The sequence below is a fragment of the Mus caroli genome, chromosome 11 (genome assembly GCF_900094665.2).
Source record: "Mus caroli chromosome 11, CAROLI_EIJ_v1.1, whole genome shotgun sequence".
In the NCBI taxonomy this organism is placed as follows: domain Eukaryota; kingdom Metazoa; phylum Chordata; class Mammalia; order Rodentia; family Muridae; genus Mus; species Mus caroli.
In genome coordinates this window covers 80325886-80345002 of record NC_034580.1, presented here as the reverse complement: position 1 = coordinate 80345002, position 19117 = coordinate 80325886, and the positions used below count along the sequence as shown (strand labels likewise).

The 19117-nt window shown below is 37.5% G+C and overlaps 1 protein-coding gene across 4 annotated transcripts in view; it reads left to right on the top strand.

The window, feature by feature from the left end:
• Usp32 (ubiquitin specific peptidase 32) overlaps positions 1 to 19117 on the top strand; it is a 135039-nt gene that overhangs the window by 21881 nt on the left and 94041 nt on the right. For all 4 annotated transcript variants that reach the window (XM_021175609.2, XM_029483333.1, XM_029483332.1 and 1 more), the window contains exon 2: positions 12376 to 12503. In XM_021175609.2, the coding sequence (XP_021031268.1) occupies positions 12376 to 12503 (128 nt within the window). The remainder of the gene's footprint in view (positions 1 to 12375; positions 12504 to 19117) is intronic.

The following is a 19117-nucleotide window of genomic DNA, read 5'->3' as shown; positions in this document are numbered from 1 at the left end:
CCCTCCTTTTTTGATTGATTGCTTGTTTCCAGATAGGATTTCTCTGTTTTATTTTTGTTTTTGTTTTTTAAGACAGAGTTTCTCTATATAGTCCTAGCTGTCCTCGAATTCTCTCTGTAGAGTAGGCTTGCACTGAACTCACAGATCTGCCTGCCTCTGCCTCCTGAGTGCTGGGAATAAAGGTGTGCACCACCAACTCCCAGCAGTATGTACTTTGTTTTCATCAGCTTTCCAAAGAAGATGCTTATAAATTCTAGTTACTTCTATTTTGCATGGAAAGAATAATTCCATATTTTATTAATATATTGTGTTTGACTAATATATACTTTTATGTTGCATCTAGATTTTATGAATTTGTTCTCTTCTAAGGTTATTAACCATATTATTCTGTCACCAAGGATTTTTTTGTGAATTCTGAAAATTATAGGAAATATTTCATGATTGCCAAACTAAAAATTAGGTATAAGGAATTAGCTTTTAGTTTGAAAATTGTGGGCTCAGCTCTCAGCTAGTACAGTGTAAAAAAATTAGAACCACTTTCCAGAAGCATTGATGAAGATCTATATATGACCGACTGTGGTGAGGCACACCTTTAATCCCAGCACTAAGAAGCCAGAGACAGCTGGGGCTGCATAGTGAGACCCTGTCCTCCCAGCCCCCACTTTCCTAAACTATCTATCTATCTATATATATCTATATCTGTCTATATATATATTGTCATTTGTAGTTTTTGGTTTTTTTTTTACAAAACTATGTGGTTTTGAGTTGTATATAGGTGATAGATCTTATCAGAACCATTGGGCTTTTCTGACAAGGATCTTAGTTGATGGTGAAATTAATGGGGTAAATTTGTTGTTTTTTTAATTATGTTGTGAAAGATTTCTCTTTAAAGTGAAATAGAATGGAGGAAATAAATGTGTGTAGATTTCTGAATGTTAATTGTGATTGGTTTAGTGAGCCCTGTGCTCTGAATGTGTATGTCTGCTCCAAAATTCATGTGTTGAAACCTAATTTTTGAGTGATGGCATTAAGGGCATAGTCTTTGGAAGGTGGTCAGATCACGAAGATATAATTGTCACAAATAAGGTGATGTGTTTTGAACTTTTGATCCTCTGCCTCTCTTTCCCAAGAGCTGAGATTATAGGCATGGGCCATGACACCTGCCTTGAAATACTTTTTAAAGATTAAAATAGCAAGTTAGGTGTAACTTTTGTTATTAATTTTGTTCAGTAGGTTAAAGACACTGAGATTTATAAAGGAATTTGGGCTACTAGATGCCTTTTGACTAATCCCTCCCTCTCCGTTGGAGGAGGTGAGGATACTTGGAAACATATAATGTCACTGAATTGATGAATGGTATGTTGCTGATAGCTTCAGAAGTTTATGAACCAAGAAAATGATAAGTCATGTTTGGTTTGAGAAACTGCTAGAAGCAAGTGAAAAAACTAGAAAACTTATCAACATGTTAGAGAGTCATTTTGTTGTAGTGCAGAAAATATGAGAAGCTAATGAAGACTTAAGGGCATTTTTTTTCAGTCATATTTTTAAAATTCTATTTTTGTATCTAAGCATACAGCAAATTTCCTGTGACTGTTAACTAAGTTATGTCTTTTTTAATTCATATTCTGTTCTTACAGGCAGTTTTCAAAGACACAATCTACCCCAGAAGTTATTTTAAGTTAACTTTATAGTGGCATATTTGACATGTTTCAGAATGGGAACTGTCACTCCTGTAGAAATAATTTTTACAACTTGAGTGTTTTTCTATCTGTGCCCTAAAGTTTGCTGTAACTATTTCATTTATTCACAAAGTAGTTTGGCTTTCTTACACAAAGATCCCAGTCTATATTTTTTTTCTTCACATTTTTATACACTAAAAAGAATTTTGTAACAGGAACAAGGAAGCCAAAGTTTCTTTTAGATTAGTTCAATTTTTCATATGATACAGGCAAGCTCAGAGGATGCTTGGGAACAGAAATAGAGGCAGATGGATGCTGATGCTCTGTAAGGGTGGTGTGGCTCCTTTTGATTACAGATACTTGTGGTCTGAGAGGTGAAGATATGGAGCCACATCCATTTACAGTCTACACTAACCATGTGTGCTGTGGTAAAGCCAAGAACAACTTCATGTGTCAAGTAGAGAGCCACTTCTAGTTTTCTAGTACAGAGTTTCTTAGTATATCGCAACCCTGGCAGCACTGTCTTTGAACATTTGAGGCCAAATGCTATAGAAACTGCTATACTTTAATTCCTGCTTTGAATTACAGATGATTTGCTCTGAAATGTTAACTAGTATGTACTACTAGTGGACCATTTTTACACTTTTTCAAAGAACAAAAGCACATATATTTATTTATTTTTAAAATTTATTTATGTGGGTATGTATGTGGGTACACTGTTACTGTCTTCAGACACACCAGAAGACAGCATTAGATGCCCATTACAGATGGTTGTGAGCCACCATGTGGTTGCCCGGAATTGAACTCAGGATCTCTGGAAGAACAGTCAGTGCTCTTAACTGCTGAAACATCTCTCCAGCCCCTATTTATTTATTTATAAGATTAATTTTTAGCTGGATGCTGGTGGCACACACCTTTAATCCCAGCATGCAGGAGGCCCAAGCAGGCTGATCTCTGAGCAGCAGAATAACAAGGAGTTGCAGAATGGCAAGGACTACACAGGGAAACCCTGTCACAAAAAAACCCCTAAAAATAAATATTTGCTTTTTTAGCTTTTATGTGCATGGATACTTGGCTTGTGTGTTTGTCTGTGTACCACTTGCATGTTTGGTGCCTTGGAGACCAGAAGAAGGTATTGGGGCCCCTGGAACTGGAGTGACAAATTGTTGTCAGTTGTGGGTGCTAAGGATTGAATGAATGCTAGCCAAGTACTCTACCAACTAAGCCCTATTTTATCTTATGTGTGTGAGTGTTTTGCCTGCATCTATCTGCGACCTTTAGGCAAAAAGAAGGTGTAATTCCTCTGAGACTGGAGTAACAGATAGTTGTGAGCAGTTGTATGGGGGTTTAAATTGAACCACAGCCAAAAGAGCAGCCAGTGCTATCTCTTGGCTCAGACCCCTCACCTATTTGAAGTTGGTGCTGGGGATCAGAACCCAGGGCCTCATGCTTACACAGCAAGTATTTTACCAACTGAGTCATCTCCCTAGCCGTAATAGCTTTCTTTATAAATAATTTTTTTAAATTTTGAAATGGTGCTTTTGCCCTTTCTATAAAAACCTGTGACCATGGAGAAATGACTTAGTGGTTCAGAGCATTTGTTGCCTTTCCAGAAGACCCAGACACATGCCTAGAACTTACATGGTGGTTAACAACTGTGCAGGGGGCTGACACTGTCTGGCACCAGGTACATACATGGTGCACAGATACAACAAACATACATACAAGCAAAACATTTCATTTCATTTAAATATAAAATGAAAAAGTTTAAAAATTATGAGAAAACTTTATTTTAATTAGGTATTTTCTTCATTTACATTTCTAATGCTATCCCAAAAGTCCCCTATACCCTCCCCCCGACTCCCCTCTTCCCTCCCCCCCACTCCCACTTCTTGGCCCTGGCGTTCCCCTGTACTGAGGCATATAAAGTTTGCAAGACCAATGGGCCTTTCTTTCCACTGATGGCCAACTAGGCCATCTTCTGATACATATGCAGCTAGAGACATGAGCTCCGGGGGATACTGGTTAGTTCATATTGTTGTTCCATCTATAGGGTTGCAGACCCCTTTAGCTCCTTGGGTACTTTCTCTAGCTCCTCCATTGGGGGCCTGTGATCCCTGTGATCCATCCAGTAGCTGACTGTGAGCATCCACTTCTGTGTTTGCTAGAGAAAACTTTTTTTGTTGTTTTTGTTTTTGTTTTCTGAGACAGGGTTTCTCTGTATAGTCCTGGCTGTCCTGGAACTCACTTTGTAGACCAGGTTGGCCTCGAACTCAGAAATCTGCCTGCCTCTGCCTCCCGAATGCTGGGATTAAAGGCATGCGCCACCACGCCCGGCATAAGAAAACTCTTAGCCCTCTTTTTCTTTATCTTTCATTTTCTTTCCCATAATAGCATGGCTGTTGCCTTATTAAGTAGTATACTTCATTGTAGAACTAATTAAGTACAGAAAAAGATTTCCTTTTTTTTTTTTTAAGATTTATTTATTTATTATATGTAAGTACACTGTAGCTGTCTTCAGACACACCAGAAGAGGACATCCAATCTCATTACAGATGGTTGTGAGCCACCATGTGGTTGCTGGGATGAGAACTCAGGACCTTTGGAAGAGCAGTCAGTGCTCTTAACTGATGAGCCATCTCTCCAGCCCAAGATTTCCTTTTTATTAACCCCAAAGAATATACCTAGAGCCTTGGATCACTAATTCATCTAAAGATGGCCTAAGTACTTTTCATTCTTGTGCTTGGGTTCCTCCCCCCCCCCCTTTTCTCTTCTTGGTCTTGGGTAAATCTTAGATATTGAAAGTTTTGTATCTTTGTTTTGATGAAAAAATAGATTACAATCCCTGCTCAATCCCCCTTGCTTTCCCCCCCCCCTTGCCTTTTAAGGCTGTATTATGTACCATACCTGAAATGGATCCATTTGGTACGGATCAGATAGGAATTTGTTCTCTCCTGAGGAGGCTACAGTTTACATGGTTTTGTTCAGTGTCTATTCTGTTACTTGGTCTTGTACTTTCCAAAAGTGCCAGGTTGGAAATTTAAATATTTAGTTTAGCTCTAACTCTGCCTAGATATAATTCTGTATTGCTGTTTTTTTGTTATTTGTTTGTTTGTTCGTTTGTTTGTTTGTTTTTTCTGAGACAGGGTCTTTCTGTGTAGTCCTGGCCATTCTGGAACTCTGTAGACCAGGCTGGCCTTGAGCTCACAGAGATCTACCTGCCTCTGTCTCCCAAGTGCTAGGATTAAAGTCATGCACAACTACCACCCCAACAGTTTAACTCTTCTTAATCTGACCTCTGCAATAGCACTCCTGTTTTACAGAGTACCATTATCTTTTGTACTTAGATATCTAAGCTGTCATGACAGGATTTGTAAAAGGAAATTACATGAGTTGTTTAGGAACCTATGGAAAAAGAAAGCCCAATCCAAATAATGATAATAATTTATATTAATATGAGTATTTCCTACTCATATATATGACATATTTTCAAAAAGTGGCTATGACAACAGGCTTCTTATAACATAGCTTTGACATTCATTCTCTTGTGGTCCTTGAATCTGAACAGCCTTGTGACCTAGACATGACACTATTTTTTTAAACTGTGTATAGCAGTGAAATGTTGATTTTATTTTTATGTTCCTTTCTTATTTTAAAAACTTATTTTTATTATTTGTATGTGTATGGTATATACCCATGTGAGTACAGATGCACTTACACATGTGTGTGCATCTGGAGGTCAGAGCTGGTCTCCCTCCACCTTTTTTGAGAGAGGATCTTTCACTGTATATACACCTCAGGATTCCTGTCTCCATTTCCTACTTCTGCCCCCTCAGTGCTGGGATTATAGGTGCATCCTGTGAGTTCACCTTTTTTTTTTTTTTTATTTTTATTCTTCTCTCATTTTACATCCCAACTGCAGTTTCCCCCTCCCTTTCCCTCCAGTCCCCCACCTCCAGTCTTCCCATTCCCCCAGAGTCACCCCATCTCTGTCTCCCCTCAAATAAGAGTGGGCCTCCCAGGAACATCAACCAAATAGCCAACCTCAGTAAGATTAGGCATATACCATCACATCACACAAGGTCAGGAAGAGGTAACCAGTAGGAGAAGTGTCTGCAAGCAGGCAAAAAAGAGTCAGAGACAATCCTACTTCCACTGTTAGGAGCCCTTACAAGAATACCAAGATACTAAGCTATAACATACAGAGGACCTAGGTCAGACCCTCTACAGGCTCCCTGATCTTTGCAAGTCCCCATGAGTCCCAGTCAGTTGATCCTGTGGGCCCTATTCTTGTAGCATCTGGGACCTATCTGGTTCATCCTATTCTTCCTCCTCCTGATGTTTGGCTGTGGGACTCTGCATTTCCTCCCATCAGTTGCTGGATGAAGTCTCTGATCTTTGGCAACAATTATGGTAGGTTCTCTCCATGGATTCTATTAGAGTAAGCCTAGCAAAGATTTAATCCTAGTAATAAGGGACACAGAGCCTGAACCAGCCTCTTCCTGTAATCAGGCAAGGCCTCAAGTAGAAGGACAAAACCAGTTACAAAACCTTCCATCTACAGTTTGTACTGCAGAATGTTCTTGGATGTTCAGCTTTTTAAGGTGGATACTGGAGAATCTTATTTAGGTCCTTATGCTTGTACAGCAAGCACTTTTATCTACTGAACTATCTCCTAAATTCCTCCAATTCCTTTCTTGAAACAGGTCTTTATAGCACAGAATCCTTTGCATTAGTTTCCAGAGTGCTGGGTTTATTGGTGTCTTATCCTAGCTTCCTTCATATCTTTTGTGCATTGTTTATCTTTTAAAACTTCGTTAAATTTCTTAACCTTGATTTCTTCCATCCTGTTTTCTTTTGGTGAAACATGTTCTCTAACAGGAACCCCATTAAATTTTCTTTCTTCTGTTAGCAGAAAATGAAAAGAATGGGAAGCAGTGGATTGCTTACCTCTGTAGGCTTTCTTTTTCAAAATGTCAACTTTTCCATTAGGGAATATTTTGTATATCTATGGACATCAAACATTTTAATAGAACATTAAAATAAGATTTAGTTTTCAGTAGATTCTAGAATTATCGAAAAAATTTTAGTGGGGAAGGACAGGGAAGAGAGAGGAAGGAGGGAAAACTGGTTGGGATGTAAATATGAAAGAAGAATAAATGAAAAAGGAGACAGTTTTACACTCATTACACTTCTTTCTTTTTCTAGAATAATTTTTAAGAATAACTTCTTTAAAAACTCAAACTTGGGCTGGAGCGATGGCTCAGAGGTTAAGAGCACTGACTGCTCTTTCCGAGGTCCTGAGTTCAATTCCCATCAACCACATTGTGGATCACAACCATCTGTAATGGGATCTGATGCCCTTTTTTGGTGTGTCTGAAGACAGCAACAGTGTACTCATCATATATATTATATAGAAAATAAATAAATAAAATCTTAAAAAAAAAAAAGAGCCCAAACTTACCAAGCATATTTATTCCTTTCTTTCCTGCCTTTGGACGTATTCCTCAGGTCTCTTTTTCTGTTTGTTGGCTTGTTTGTTTGACAGAATCTTGCTACTTAGTGCTGCCTGGCTTCAAATGTGCTTTGATACTCACTCCTGCCTCTGATTCCCTAGTACTGATGTTACAGATGTGCATGTCTAGGCAGGCTTTTCTCTGTTGATTTATTTATTTGTTTATTTATTTATTAAATGTAAGTACACTGTGACTTAGCTGTCTTTAGACTGCACTCATGTTCAAATCTAAAGCAATGATGAGTCCATTCTTTACAACTTATGACAGGTGTGCGTGTGTGTGTGTACATATGCAAGGAGATCAGAAGAAGACATTGGGTTTCTTGTTCTATCACTTTCTGCCTTGTTCTCTAGAGACAGGGTTACACTCATTGAACCCGGAGCTATTGAACCTGGAGAGCTCCACTAACAACCAGCAAGCCTGCCAGCCCCTTCCCCTGTGCTAGGAATACAAGTGAAGGAGTAGTTAGGTGTGCCTGGCTTTTTACCTGGGCACTACAGATTCAGTTTGAGTTCCTCATGCTTTTGCAACAAGTGCTCTTACTCACTGAGCCAACCCGGACTCCTTTCTTCTTTTTAAAAGTGAGTTTTTATCTAGTTAGTTACTATTGTTTGTGTATATATAATTCATGGGGTACAGTGGTTGTGCACCTATGCCATTTGCATGTGGAGATTAGAGAACAACTTCATTGAATTGCTTATTTTCCTTCTACCATGTGGGCCTGGGGATTGAACTCACATCATCAGGCTTGGTGGTAAATGCTGAGCCATCTTACTGGACCCTGGCAGTTCTCTTTTTGATTCTTTCTCTCTTTCTCTCTTTCTCTCTTTCTCTTTCTCTCTTTCTCTCTCTCTCTCTCTTTCTCTCTCTCTTTCTCTCTCTCTCTTTCTCTCTCTTTCTCTTTCTCTCTCTCTCTCTTTCTCTCTCTCTTTCTCTGTCTTTTTCTCTTTCTCTCTTTCTTTCTCTTTCTCTCTCTCTCTTTTTCTTTCTAATTCATTCTCTCTCTTTTTCTTTCTAATTCATTCTCATTCTCTCTCTCTCTTTCTCTTCCTTTATTCCAGTGTTTGTTTTGGGGTACTGCTGGGAATGCAACTTACAGTCTTATGCATGCTAAGCAAGAGCTATTACAGACTTAAATTCTGAATTCCAAGCCCTAAAAATTACCTTCTTAGCCCCCAAGTGAATGCTTTGTTGAGACAGGGTATTGTTTTATATTTTGGCTGACCTAAACTGTGTAGACCAGGCTGCCCTCAAACTCACAAAGATCTACCTGCCTCTGCCTTCTGAGAGCTGGCATTAAAGGCATGCACCACTATATCTGCCAAACCAATGAACATTTTATGCACTTTCTGTCTATTGATTGATAAAATGTTTTTGTACTGTTTTTAGTAAATAAAAATATAATTTTCAATATTGTATCTATGGCAGCATTTTTGTGTCATATTTTGAGTACATACAATAAATTTATTTGATCTTTTTGTTGATGGGACATTGTTTATTATAAATACTTTAAAAGGTTTCTGTACACATTATATTCTCCATTATTAGTGAATAAATTTATTATTCATCAGTTTGATGTCGTCAATACACAGTGGGGATTGAAACCAGGGCCTTCAGAATGTTACTCTATTGGTAAGCTATAATCCCATCACAAGCATGCTGATTTTTGAATAGAAATTAATAGTTTTTTAAGTAATTTTTAACAAACAATAGAAGATTGCAGTATTATATTCTAAAATAATCTATTTTGCCTCCACTAGATCAGAAGCAACTTCATTTGTTAGTAAAGCCATTAACGAATTAGATATCTTGAAGAACTATAGTAGTTCTAGTAGCAAAGTTTTCTCTCTAATTACTATAATTAATGAGATGAGCTTTGTTCTATGTTCTGTTTTCACATCTAAAAACAACAACATACTGAGTTGGTATATTATAGATGTTAGTAAATTCGATTTCTGATGAACTACGTTTTGGTAACTATTTGAATTATATATTTTTTTTTCCTTTTTAATCATTGCCCCACATGTTGTTGAACCTGGAACCCTCCCTGCATATAACAAACATTTATTGAGTGATTAGCTGTGTGCCAAGCCCTTTCCATCTTTATCTTGCTGGCCATTTCTACCTTGGGACTGCTTATCAGGAACTTCTTTCTGGCCTTTGGAGAACATGTTTTTAGGTTTTCATTACCAGTTTTCTTTGCCATTCTTTTCATTTACTCCTTTTTAGACATTGTAAATTTTGGTTTCTTTCAGTTTTATGTTTTTTATACAGTGTTTTAGTTAACTTTATGCCATGGACTCCCAACAAACCTTTCTAAGCTTTATACTCAAGAAATTAAAAAGCTAATGTAATTTCCCAAAGTTACCATATGTCTTTCATAGAGTTGCCTTATATTTTGACTTACTCCTTTTGCCTTCTTTCAAGTTTCCAAGGATGGAAACTTAGTGTTGCTCTAGACTGCTTCTATTCTCAGAACAGATTTGATGTCTACCTACTTTTTTGTTTCCTCTTCTAATAATGGTTTGCTTTTTGCTCTCTTCTGCACTGTTTCAGAGCAAAAGTTCTGCACTTCGTGCTTGTTTCCAGTGGGCTTAGAGTTTGTCTGAGTTGTATCCCTCCCTCTTGGTAAAGTACTGTAACTTGATCTTCACAGTTGTAGACATCATCTCCCTGCCTCCTTTTCTTCTCCTCTTCCTTCCTCCTTCCTCTGCCCTCCTCCTTCTTCCTTCTTCCTCCTCTTCCTTCCTCCTCCCTCCTCATCGTTCTTCTTTGCTTAAGCCTGCCTTATGTTGCCGTAGTGGCATATGGTATAATTCCAAACATTAATATAAAATGTTCCCTTTGTTTGGCATGCTCTTGACCCTTTCACATGGCTTCACCTTTAAGAAATAATGTAATTCTCTTCTGCATCTAGAAGTCTTCTTTGTTTCTTCCAACTTGAGCCAAAGCCAACCATTTTTGTATCTTCATTGGAATTATTGTTCATTTCTCTTTTAATTAATTAACTTTATTACTACTGTTTGTGTGCTCCTTAAATTTTGTCAACTTGATTCAAACTAGGGTCATCTAGGAAGAGGAAATTAACTTCAGAAAGTGTTTCCAGTAGATTGTCTTGTGGGCAAGCCTGTGGGGAATTTTCTTGATTAATGATTGATATGGAGGGTCCGGCAAACTATCTGGGTGGTGTTACTGTGGGCAGGTCCTTAGTTTTATAAAAACTGAGAAACCCATGATTGCAAGCCAGTAAGCCCAGTTTTTGTGCCTCAGTTCTTGTCCCCAAGGTTTCCTGCCTTGAGTTCCTGTGCTGGCCTCCTTTGATAACGCAGTGTAAACCAGATTAAACCCCTTTTCCATGTTCCTTTTGGCCATGGTATTTTATCATAGTAAGAGAAACCAAACAAAGACAGTGCCAGTGCATGGTATGTGTTGGCATGTATCCTGTGCCCCACATCTTGTGTCAAGGTCAGAGGGACAACCTTGTGGAGTTGATTTTTCTACTTCCACATTTATTTGCATTTTTGCAGAGATCTAACTAAGGTTACCAGGCTTTTGCAGCAAACACCTTTACCCAATGACCTGTCTCACTAGTCCTTCTTTGTTTAGACAGGTTATTGTATAAAGTGAAAGATGTCTTCAATGCCTAAAGTAATAGGATACATAACTTAGATAGATAAGTAGATAGGAGTCTGTGTGCATCTAGTATATGCCGACTTGTATTTAGGAGTGCTTACCTCTGTGTGTGCCAGAGGAGAGTATCAAATGTCCTTTTCTCGTTCTTCCTACTTTTTTATTTTGCTATGGGGTCTCACTGAACCTGGACCTCACATTTTTCTGGCCAGCAAGCCCCAGTGATCCTCTTGTTCTATCCACCGCAGTACTGGGGTTACAAAAGTGCTGGGATATATAGGTGCTGGGATCTGAACTTTGTTTAGCAATGCTCTTAACTTTTTAACCCGGTTCTGAATAAATATCATTATATTTTATTCATATTATATATATATAATATATATATAATATAGATTCATAATTAGATTAAGATAATTAAAAAAAATTATGTGTGTGGGTTTGTGCATTGAGTACAGGTGATCAAGTGTATTGGCTCTCCCCAGAGCTAGAATTACAGATAGCTGTGAGTCACCTGACAAGGTACTGGGAACCTTTATATGTTCTTAGCCATTGAGCCATCTTTCCATCTCTCCAATTTTAAATTATTAAGTATCATTTAAGTATCTACTGTTTATAATTTTTTGTGTATGTATGAGATAGCAAGGATCTAAATTGGAGACTGTTCAAATAATGTACTTTTCTTATGAAGGAAATGTGTATGTTTCCCAATGCCCAAAACCATTGATACCAGAATCTAATGTCATTTTGCCTGTCTGTTTGAAATATATGCTATTTTTTGCTTTCCCTGGCCTAAGTTTCTATGCATATTTTAAAGTTTTGTCTTATTTAAAATAAAATTTTATGTGTATGAGTGTCCTCTGGCACTGGAATTATAGATAATTATGCGGGCCACCATGTGGTAGCTAGGAATTAACTCAGGACCTGCGGAATAGTAGAAAGTGCTCTTAAGCGCTGAGCTATCCCCATCTCCCCCCCCCCTTTTTTTAAACTTATTTTTATCATTTTTTGTTTTGTTTTGTTTTTGAGGCAGGGTTTCTCTTTGTGGCTCTAGCTTTCCTGAAACTCACTGTGTAGACCAGACTGGCTTCAGACTCAGATTCCCTTGCCTCTGGGATTAAAGGTCTATGCCCTATGCCTACTCATGTGTTCCCCCCCCCCAATATTACTTAATATATATTAATTAATATATTTTTTCTTTTTTCTTTTCCTTTTTTCTTTTTCGATTTTTCGAGACAGGGTTTCTCTGTATAGCTCTGGCTGTCCTGGAACTCACTTTGTAGACCAGGCTGGCCTCGAACTCAGAAATCTGCCTGCCTCTGTCTCCCAAGTGCTGGGATTAAAGGTGTGTGCCACCACTGCCCAGCTTTTTTTCTTTTTAATAAAAGACATTCCATATAGCTCAAGTTGGCCTCAGACTCCATTATTCTCTCAACCTCTTGAGTACTGGGATCACAGGTGTGTGCCCTCATCTGACTGTGAGGAGCTAGCTGGGTTATGAAAGCCTTTTTTTCTTTCTGGTTTCTTACCCATCTTCTGTTTCTGACTTGTAGTTACAGATGTTGAGCTGAAACGACTCAAAGATGCCTTCAAGAGGACCTGCGGCCTCTCCTATTACATGAGTCAGCACTGCTTCATCAGGGAAGTGCTTGGGGATGGAGTACCTCCTAAAGTTGCTGAGGTAATCCTTATGCTGCTGCCTTTCTCTCATAGATGTCTGCCAGCTTACATTAAGTTTTTTTTTAAATTTCAAATTATTTAAATTCTTTTCTGATATTAAATGCTTTATTTTGAGACAGGATCTGTTGTAGCTGAGACTGGCTTCCAGCTCATTGTGTAGCGAGGCTTGCCTTGAACTTCTTACGCTCGCTCATGCTTTCCTCTCCTGAGAGCTGGGTTTACAGGTGTAGGCTACACTCCCTGTGCTCTTGTCCCTATTGCTTTTAAAATTCTGCAGGAGTCTCCTCTTAAAAGATTTCATCTTCCTTACAGTTATTTTTCTTGCTAAGCAGCCAGGTCCTGGTTTAGATGTGTTTTATTCTTGAAGGTTGAATGGAAATCCTCTACAGCCACACTTTTGCTTTTTGGTGCCTTTGCAACTGATAAATAACTATACGAACTGTATATATGATTGCCTCCTTATTTTAAATATCATCTGTGACATTTAGTTTTTATGTTGTATGTTTTACAAATTTTTTATTGAGTAAAGTTGAGTCTGTAAATCTTATAAATGAAATAAGAGCTTATTAGAACTTACTTAAATTCTTATTTAAATTGTAAAATGTTTAAGTAAAAATAAACTATGCTGTCGGGTGGTGGTGGCACATGCCTTTATTCCCAGCGTTAAGGTGGTAGAGGCAGGCAGATCTCTGCAAGTTTGAGGCCAGCCTGGTCTACAGAGTTAGTTCCAGGACAGCCAGGGCTATCTAGAGAAACCCTGTCTAGAAAAACAAACAAACAAACAAACAAACAAACAAACAAGATAAGTTTATAAACATTCTCTTTTTAAAAATAATAATATCTTGTAGTTATGGACACAGATGCATTGTTATTCTAAGTATGAGAATAAAATTTATCAGACAATAAAAGTTATAATAGGAATTTTAAGCTTGATATGACAAGGAACCTTAAATTTCTGCTTTTTTAAAAATTGTTTTTAGCTGTTGTTTTAGATTATTTTATGTATATGAACATTTTGCCTGAATATATATACACTATATGTATGCCTAGTGCCTATGGAGGCCAGAAGAAGATGTTGAATTTCCTGGAACTAGAGTTCCAGATGGTTGTGAGCCGCCATGTTGGTGCTGGGAACTGAATTTAGTTCCTCTGCAAGAGAAGCAGGTGTTCTTAACCACTGAGCTGTCCTTTCAGCCCCTCTGCTTTTAAATTTTTTAAAATAAACCTTATTTTTAAAAATGGTAAATAAATAAATCAAATCTGCTTTTAATTTTTAATACTTGTATTTCTAAACTATGTTCTATACTTCTGTCATTTATATAATAAATATTGTATCTGGTATTTTGTTTTTAAAGATTTTTATTTATTTTTTGTACATGAGTACACTGTTGCTGTCTTCAGACACATCAGAAGAGGGCATTGGATCCCATTACATATGGTTGTGAGCTACCATGTGGGTGCTGGGAATTGAACTCAGGACCTCTAAAAGAGCAGTTAGTACTCTTAACTTCTGAGCAATCTCTCCAGCTCTAGGTTTTTGTTTGTCTTAATGTTTGTTTTTTGGTTGAGGATATATGTTGTTTTACATCTCTTTAAAATTTTGTTTATTGTTTATATCTCTTTACATTGCTTATTGGAATCTGTTTTAGTATGGGCTCCTATAACTCATATCCTTGCTTTCCCTTTATACGTCTGTCTTGAATACTAGTATGGTACAAAAATGTTGACAAGTAATTTAATACTACGGTATGACCTGCCAATTAGAAAAAGGGGCATAGCCAGGTATGGTGGTACATGCCTTTAATCCTAGTACTTGAGAGGCAGAAGCAAGTGAATCTTTTGACAAGGATAGCCAGGCCTACACAGTGAGACCTTGTCTCAAAAAATAAACAAAATAATGAAGGGACTTAAAGTTCATAATAATGAATAGAAAATGCTTCCAAATTCAAAGATTGTTCAGCTGTTTTTCCTCTCTGCTCTTTTGCTTAAACAGAACTGTCTCATGGTGCTGGGAGACATTTAGGTCACATTGTTTGATCTCTTTGGATTGTGTATAAACATCTATCTGTATATATACATGTGTACCCAAAAGCAGATTCGCATCCATTTTTAAATTGGCTTGTCTTTATTGGAATGCAAGACTAAATATAGGCCCTTTTATAAGATACATTACTTGCAAACATTTTCCCCATTCTTTAGGTAGTTTCTCATTCTCTCCTTGGTGCCTTTTGAATCACAAAACTTAAAATTGGTGAAGTCCATTTTTCACTTGTACTGTTTCTTTTTTTGTTTAAGAAACCATTGCTTTATGCTGGGCAGTGGTGGCGCACGCCTTTAATTCCAGCACTTGGGAGGCAGAGGCAGATGGATTTCTGAGTTCGAGGCCAGCCTGGTCTACAGAGTGAGTTCCAGGACAGCCAGGGCTGTATAGAGAAACCCTGTCTCGAAAAACAAAAACAAAAAACAAACAACAACAAAAAAAAAAAGTGAAAGAAAGGAAGAAAAGAAAGAAAGAAAGACAGACAGACCATTGCTTTACCTATACAAAGATCTACTCCTGTATTCCCTAAGCATTTTATAGTTATCTTTTATCAGTATCACATTTTCTCCCTGTCCCCACACAATCTTGGTAACTGAAATTTTGTATGTTTTAAAATCAGAAGGGAAGCATCATTATTTCAACTCTATTCTTGGTTTTGCCTATTCTGGATCCCTTGCATCTCCATAAGAATTTTAGGATCAACTCACAGTTTCTGCAAAAGGAAAAAAAATGGATACTGGCTTAATAGGAATTATATTGAATCTGTAGATTCATTTGGAAGAATTATCATTTAAACAATTATGTATTTTGGATCCAGTAAATTAGAAAGACTCTTCAATGGCATTTTATAATTTTCAGTATATAACAAATACCTACCAACCAAATAGCTCATGATGAATATTTGTAAAAAAATGTATCTTCTGAACTTTAAAGAATTTGTGTGTATGTACTTGTTTGTATATGTGCAGGTACACCTGTGCAGGTGCCTGCAGAAGTTGAGAGGGTGTTGTTGGCTTCCCTAGAGCTGGGCTTACAGGTATTTGTGAACTACCTGATGTGGATGGTGGGAACTGAACTGAAATCCTCTGAAAAAGCAACAAGTGTGCTTAACTACTGAGCCATCTATCCAGCCCCTGAAGGAATTTTTTAAATCTATTTTTTACTGTAGGGTGTGTGTGTGTGTCTACGTTATAGAGATCATAACACAGTTTTTGGTCGTTGGTTTATTTTCCATGTTATTCCCAGAAAATAAATTCAGTTTGTAACTCCTGGCAGTAGGTGCCTTCATCTGCTGAACCTTCCATTTTAATATTATTTTGTAGTTGGCAGTACTGAAAGGATTAATAGTGGCAAAATTATTTGCTTAAATTATTTTATGAGTGGATAGAAAACTTCTATTTCTGCTCTGAATAGTAATTTCAAATTTGAAAACTTTTATTTAAGAATACCTTAATTTTCCTCCTTTTTCTCTTGTCTTTTATCTTCTATTCTCTTTCCCATGTAGCTGTCTGGAACTTGCTGAGTAGCTCAGACTGTTCTTGAACTCACTCTGCCTGCTTCAGTCTCCCCAGTGCCAGGGATCATAACTGTCAGTCACCATGCCCAGGTAATAACAGTGCTTTAAACAGCTAAATGTCACTTAGGCCTGTAGCTATTAGGCCTTCTCACTTTAAAGAAGTAGGATGTTGGATGTTACGATACCTTAAGTTCATCTTATTAAATAGTACATCTGTTGTATATTCTGTAGTCATAGTTTACTTATTTTACGCTGTGTTAACCATTTTCCGTAGCCATAGACTGCCCCCTATGTTCTGAAAACAGGTGACTAAATATCAACAAAGAGCCTGATGTTGGTGTTCACCTTTGTCTTAGTTACGGTTACTACTGCTATGAAGAAACCCATGAGCAAAAGCAAGTTGGGGAAGAAAAGATTCCTTTGCCTTCCACATTGTAATTCATCACTGAAGTTAGCCAGAACAGGAATTCAAGCAGGGCAGGAACCTGGAGAAAGGAGCTGATGCAGAGCTGATGATGGAGGGGAACTGCTTGCTGGGTTACCATCATGGCTTGCTCAGCCTGCTTTCTTATAGAACCCAGGGCCACCAGCCCAGGGATGGAATCATCAACCGTGGCTGGACCCTCCTCTATTAGTCATTAATTAAGAAAATTCCCCATTGGTTTGCCTGAAATCCAAGATCTTATGGATACATTTTCCTAGTTGAGATTCCTTCCTTTCAGAATAACTCTAGCTTATGTCAAATTGACATAAAATTAGCCAGTACAACCTTTAATCCCAGCACTTAGGAGCCAGAGACAGGCAGATTTCTGTAACTTTGACACTTAACTACATAGTAAGCTATGGCCTACCTTGTCCTTCCCCAACCTCCACTCCCACTCCAAAATTATAGGGACGAAGAGTTAGCTCAGTGGTTAAGAGCACTGGCTTCCTTTCCAGAAAATCCAGGTTTGATTCCCAGCACCAATGTGAGGGTACACAAGTGTCTATAACTCTGGAATGCCCTTTCCTTGGATCCCTGAGATGGACACCTTAATGCACATAATATATGGAGACAGAACACCCATATACATGATAGTAAATAATTTTTTAAAAAGTTTTGGTGAAGTTGAAGCACAGTTTTTTTTTCCCTACTTAGTATTAGTAGAGCTATGAATATAATCATCTGATTAAAGTAACATGGTGTTAATAATTTATAGAATTAGCTGTTCAAGTCATGGTTACCTTTAAAAGAGGAGCATCCTCCCCCACCCCGGTTTTAAATTAGATGATTAGTAATACTAAATTACTAGACTAGAGTTTAGGGGATAGATGTTATATTTATATTATAAAATTTCCATATGACCCCTTTATATCTTCTCTATGATGTTACATTCATCTCCCAGCTTATTTTAAGAGTATTTGCCTCAATTTCTTTGGCTGTTTTTATGATAGACTTTTTAAAGTTCTTGTCTAGTAACTATAGTACCTGTGTCATCAGTTTGTTGGTACCTGTTATTATTTCCTAATTGGGTATAAATTTTCTTGGTTCTTTTATGTTGAGGAATCTTTAATTCCAGTCTAGACATTTGGAATGTTCAGAGACTCTGGTTCTCAGAGATGTTAACATGTTTTATCACAGTATGATGGCAGTGGACTCAGGCTGTAACTTCGTACTTGTCATTATTGGTTGTTTTATAATGACAGTTACCTTTCAAAGCCTGTGTATCCCCATTTGGATTTATCTCACAATGGCTTATCTTAGACTCAATTTTATTTAGTTCAGACTGGTTTGCCTTAGTTACAAAATAATCTTCTCAAGTTCTTTCAGAGAGATGGAGACTTCTCTAGCTTGCTTGCTGTGTCACACACTTGAGTTTATCTTGTCTGTATTCAAGGAGGAGATATAGGAGAAAAGAAGACAGAGAGGAAGTGAGGAAACAATGGAAATTCACCTTATTCTCTTGGAACTATAACATCTGTGTTTAGAGACTATGGTAGACTAAACAACGTCTCCCAAAGATTTCCAGGTCCTAGTTCCTGGAAGTTGCATATAGCATGTGTCTGGAATTCCGGGGGATCTTTCATGTTTGAGAATTTGAAGTTTACTTCTTATTCTATGTGTAACTTTTTTTGGTTTTTTAGAATTAGAGAAACCCTTTTTTAGCACTAGCAGTAGATTCTTGTAGCCATGTAGTCTTGGTCATTTGCTTAAATGTCAGTTTGAGATATTCATCATATTACTTTGAAAATTTATTGTGTGGGTAAATTATTTTAATGCTAATACTGAAGATAATTATTTACTGTCTCTTGTGATGGGTGAAACATAGTTGCCCTTGTGATTGAATCAAATAAAACTCTTCCCTTAATAACAGTGTTATATACTGTCATAAAATTTATTAAGTCTTGATTTTCCTCTTTCTTATAATTACTTAGTAGTTGAATAATACAATATTTAGATTGGTACAAGATTAGGCTATGAGCTGATGTGGCCTTAGAAAGAACGTGGCTTGATCTTGCCTGACTGTTACTTTGGAAGGACAGGTCAAGGTAATAACTATAGCACACTGTAGTTTGCTTAATAATTGTTTAAGCAGGACAGTTTTTTTTTGTTTTTTTGTTTTTTTACCATATTTTGACTCTTGCTTACTACAAATTTTACATTTAAGAAAACAAGAACACTGAGGGGGTAACTTAGTAATTAGAGCAGCTTGCCTAACAGATAGAGCTTTCTATGTTCTCTTTCTAACACTGAGAGATGGTAGGGGGAACAACCTGCTACTAGTTCAAGTATTTTTATGTTCCAAGGGCTTGCAAAAAAGTAGGGAAGTAATCCAGTTTACCTTCAGAACTGGGAGGATTATCAGTGAGATGAGGAAGATAGTGTGAACCTGTGGGGGTTGTTTTGGTGGTGGTGGTGGTGGTGGTGGTAGTTGTGGTTGGCTAGCTTTTAGTTGTTTGAAACAGGGCCTCAAGTTTACTATATAGCAAGACGTGACCTTGAACTACTACTGATCCTCTACTTTCTGAATGCTGGGATACAGGCACACACTACCATGACAAATTTTCAGAAGTCTTT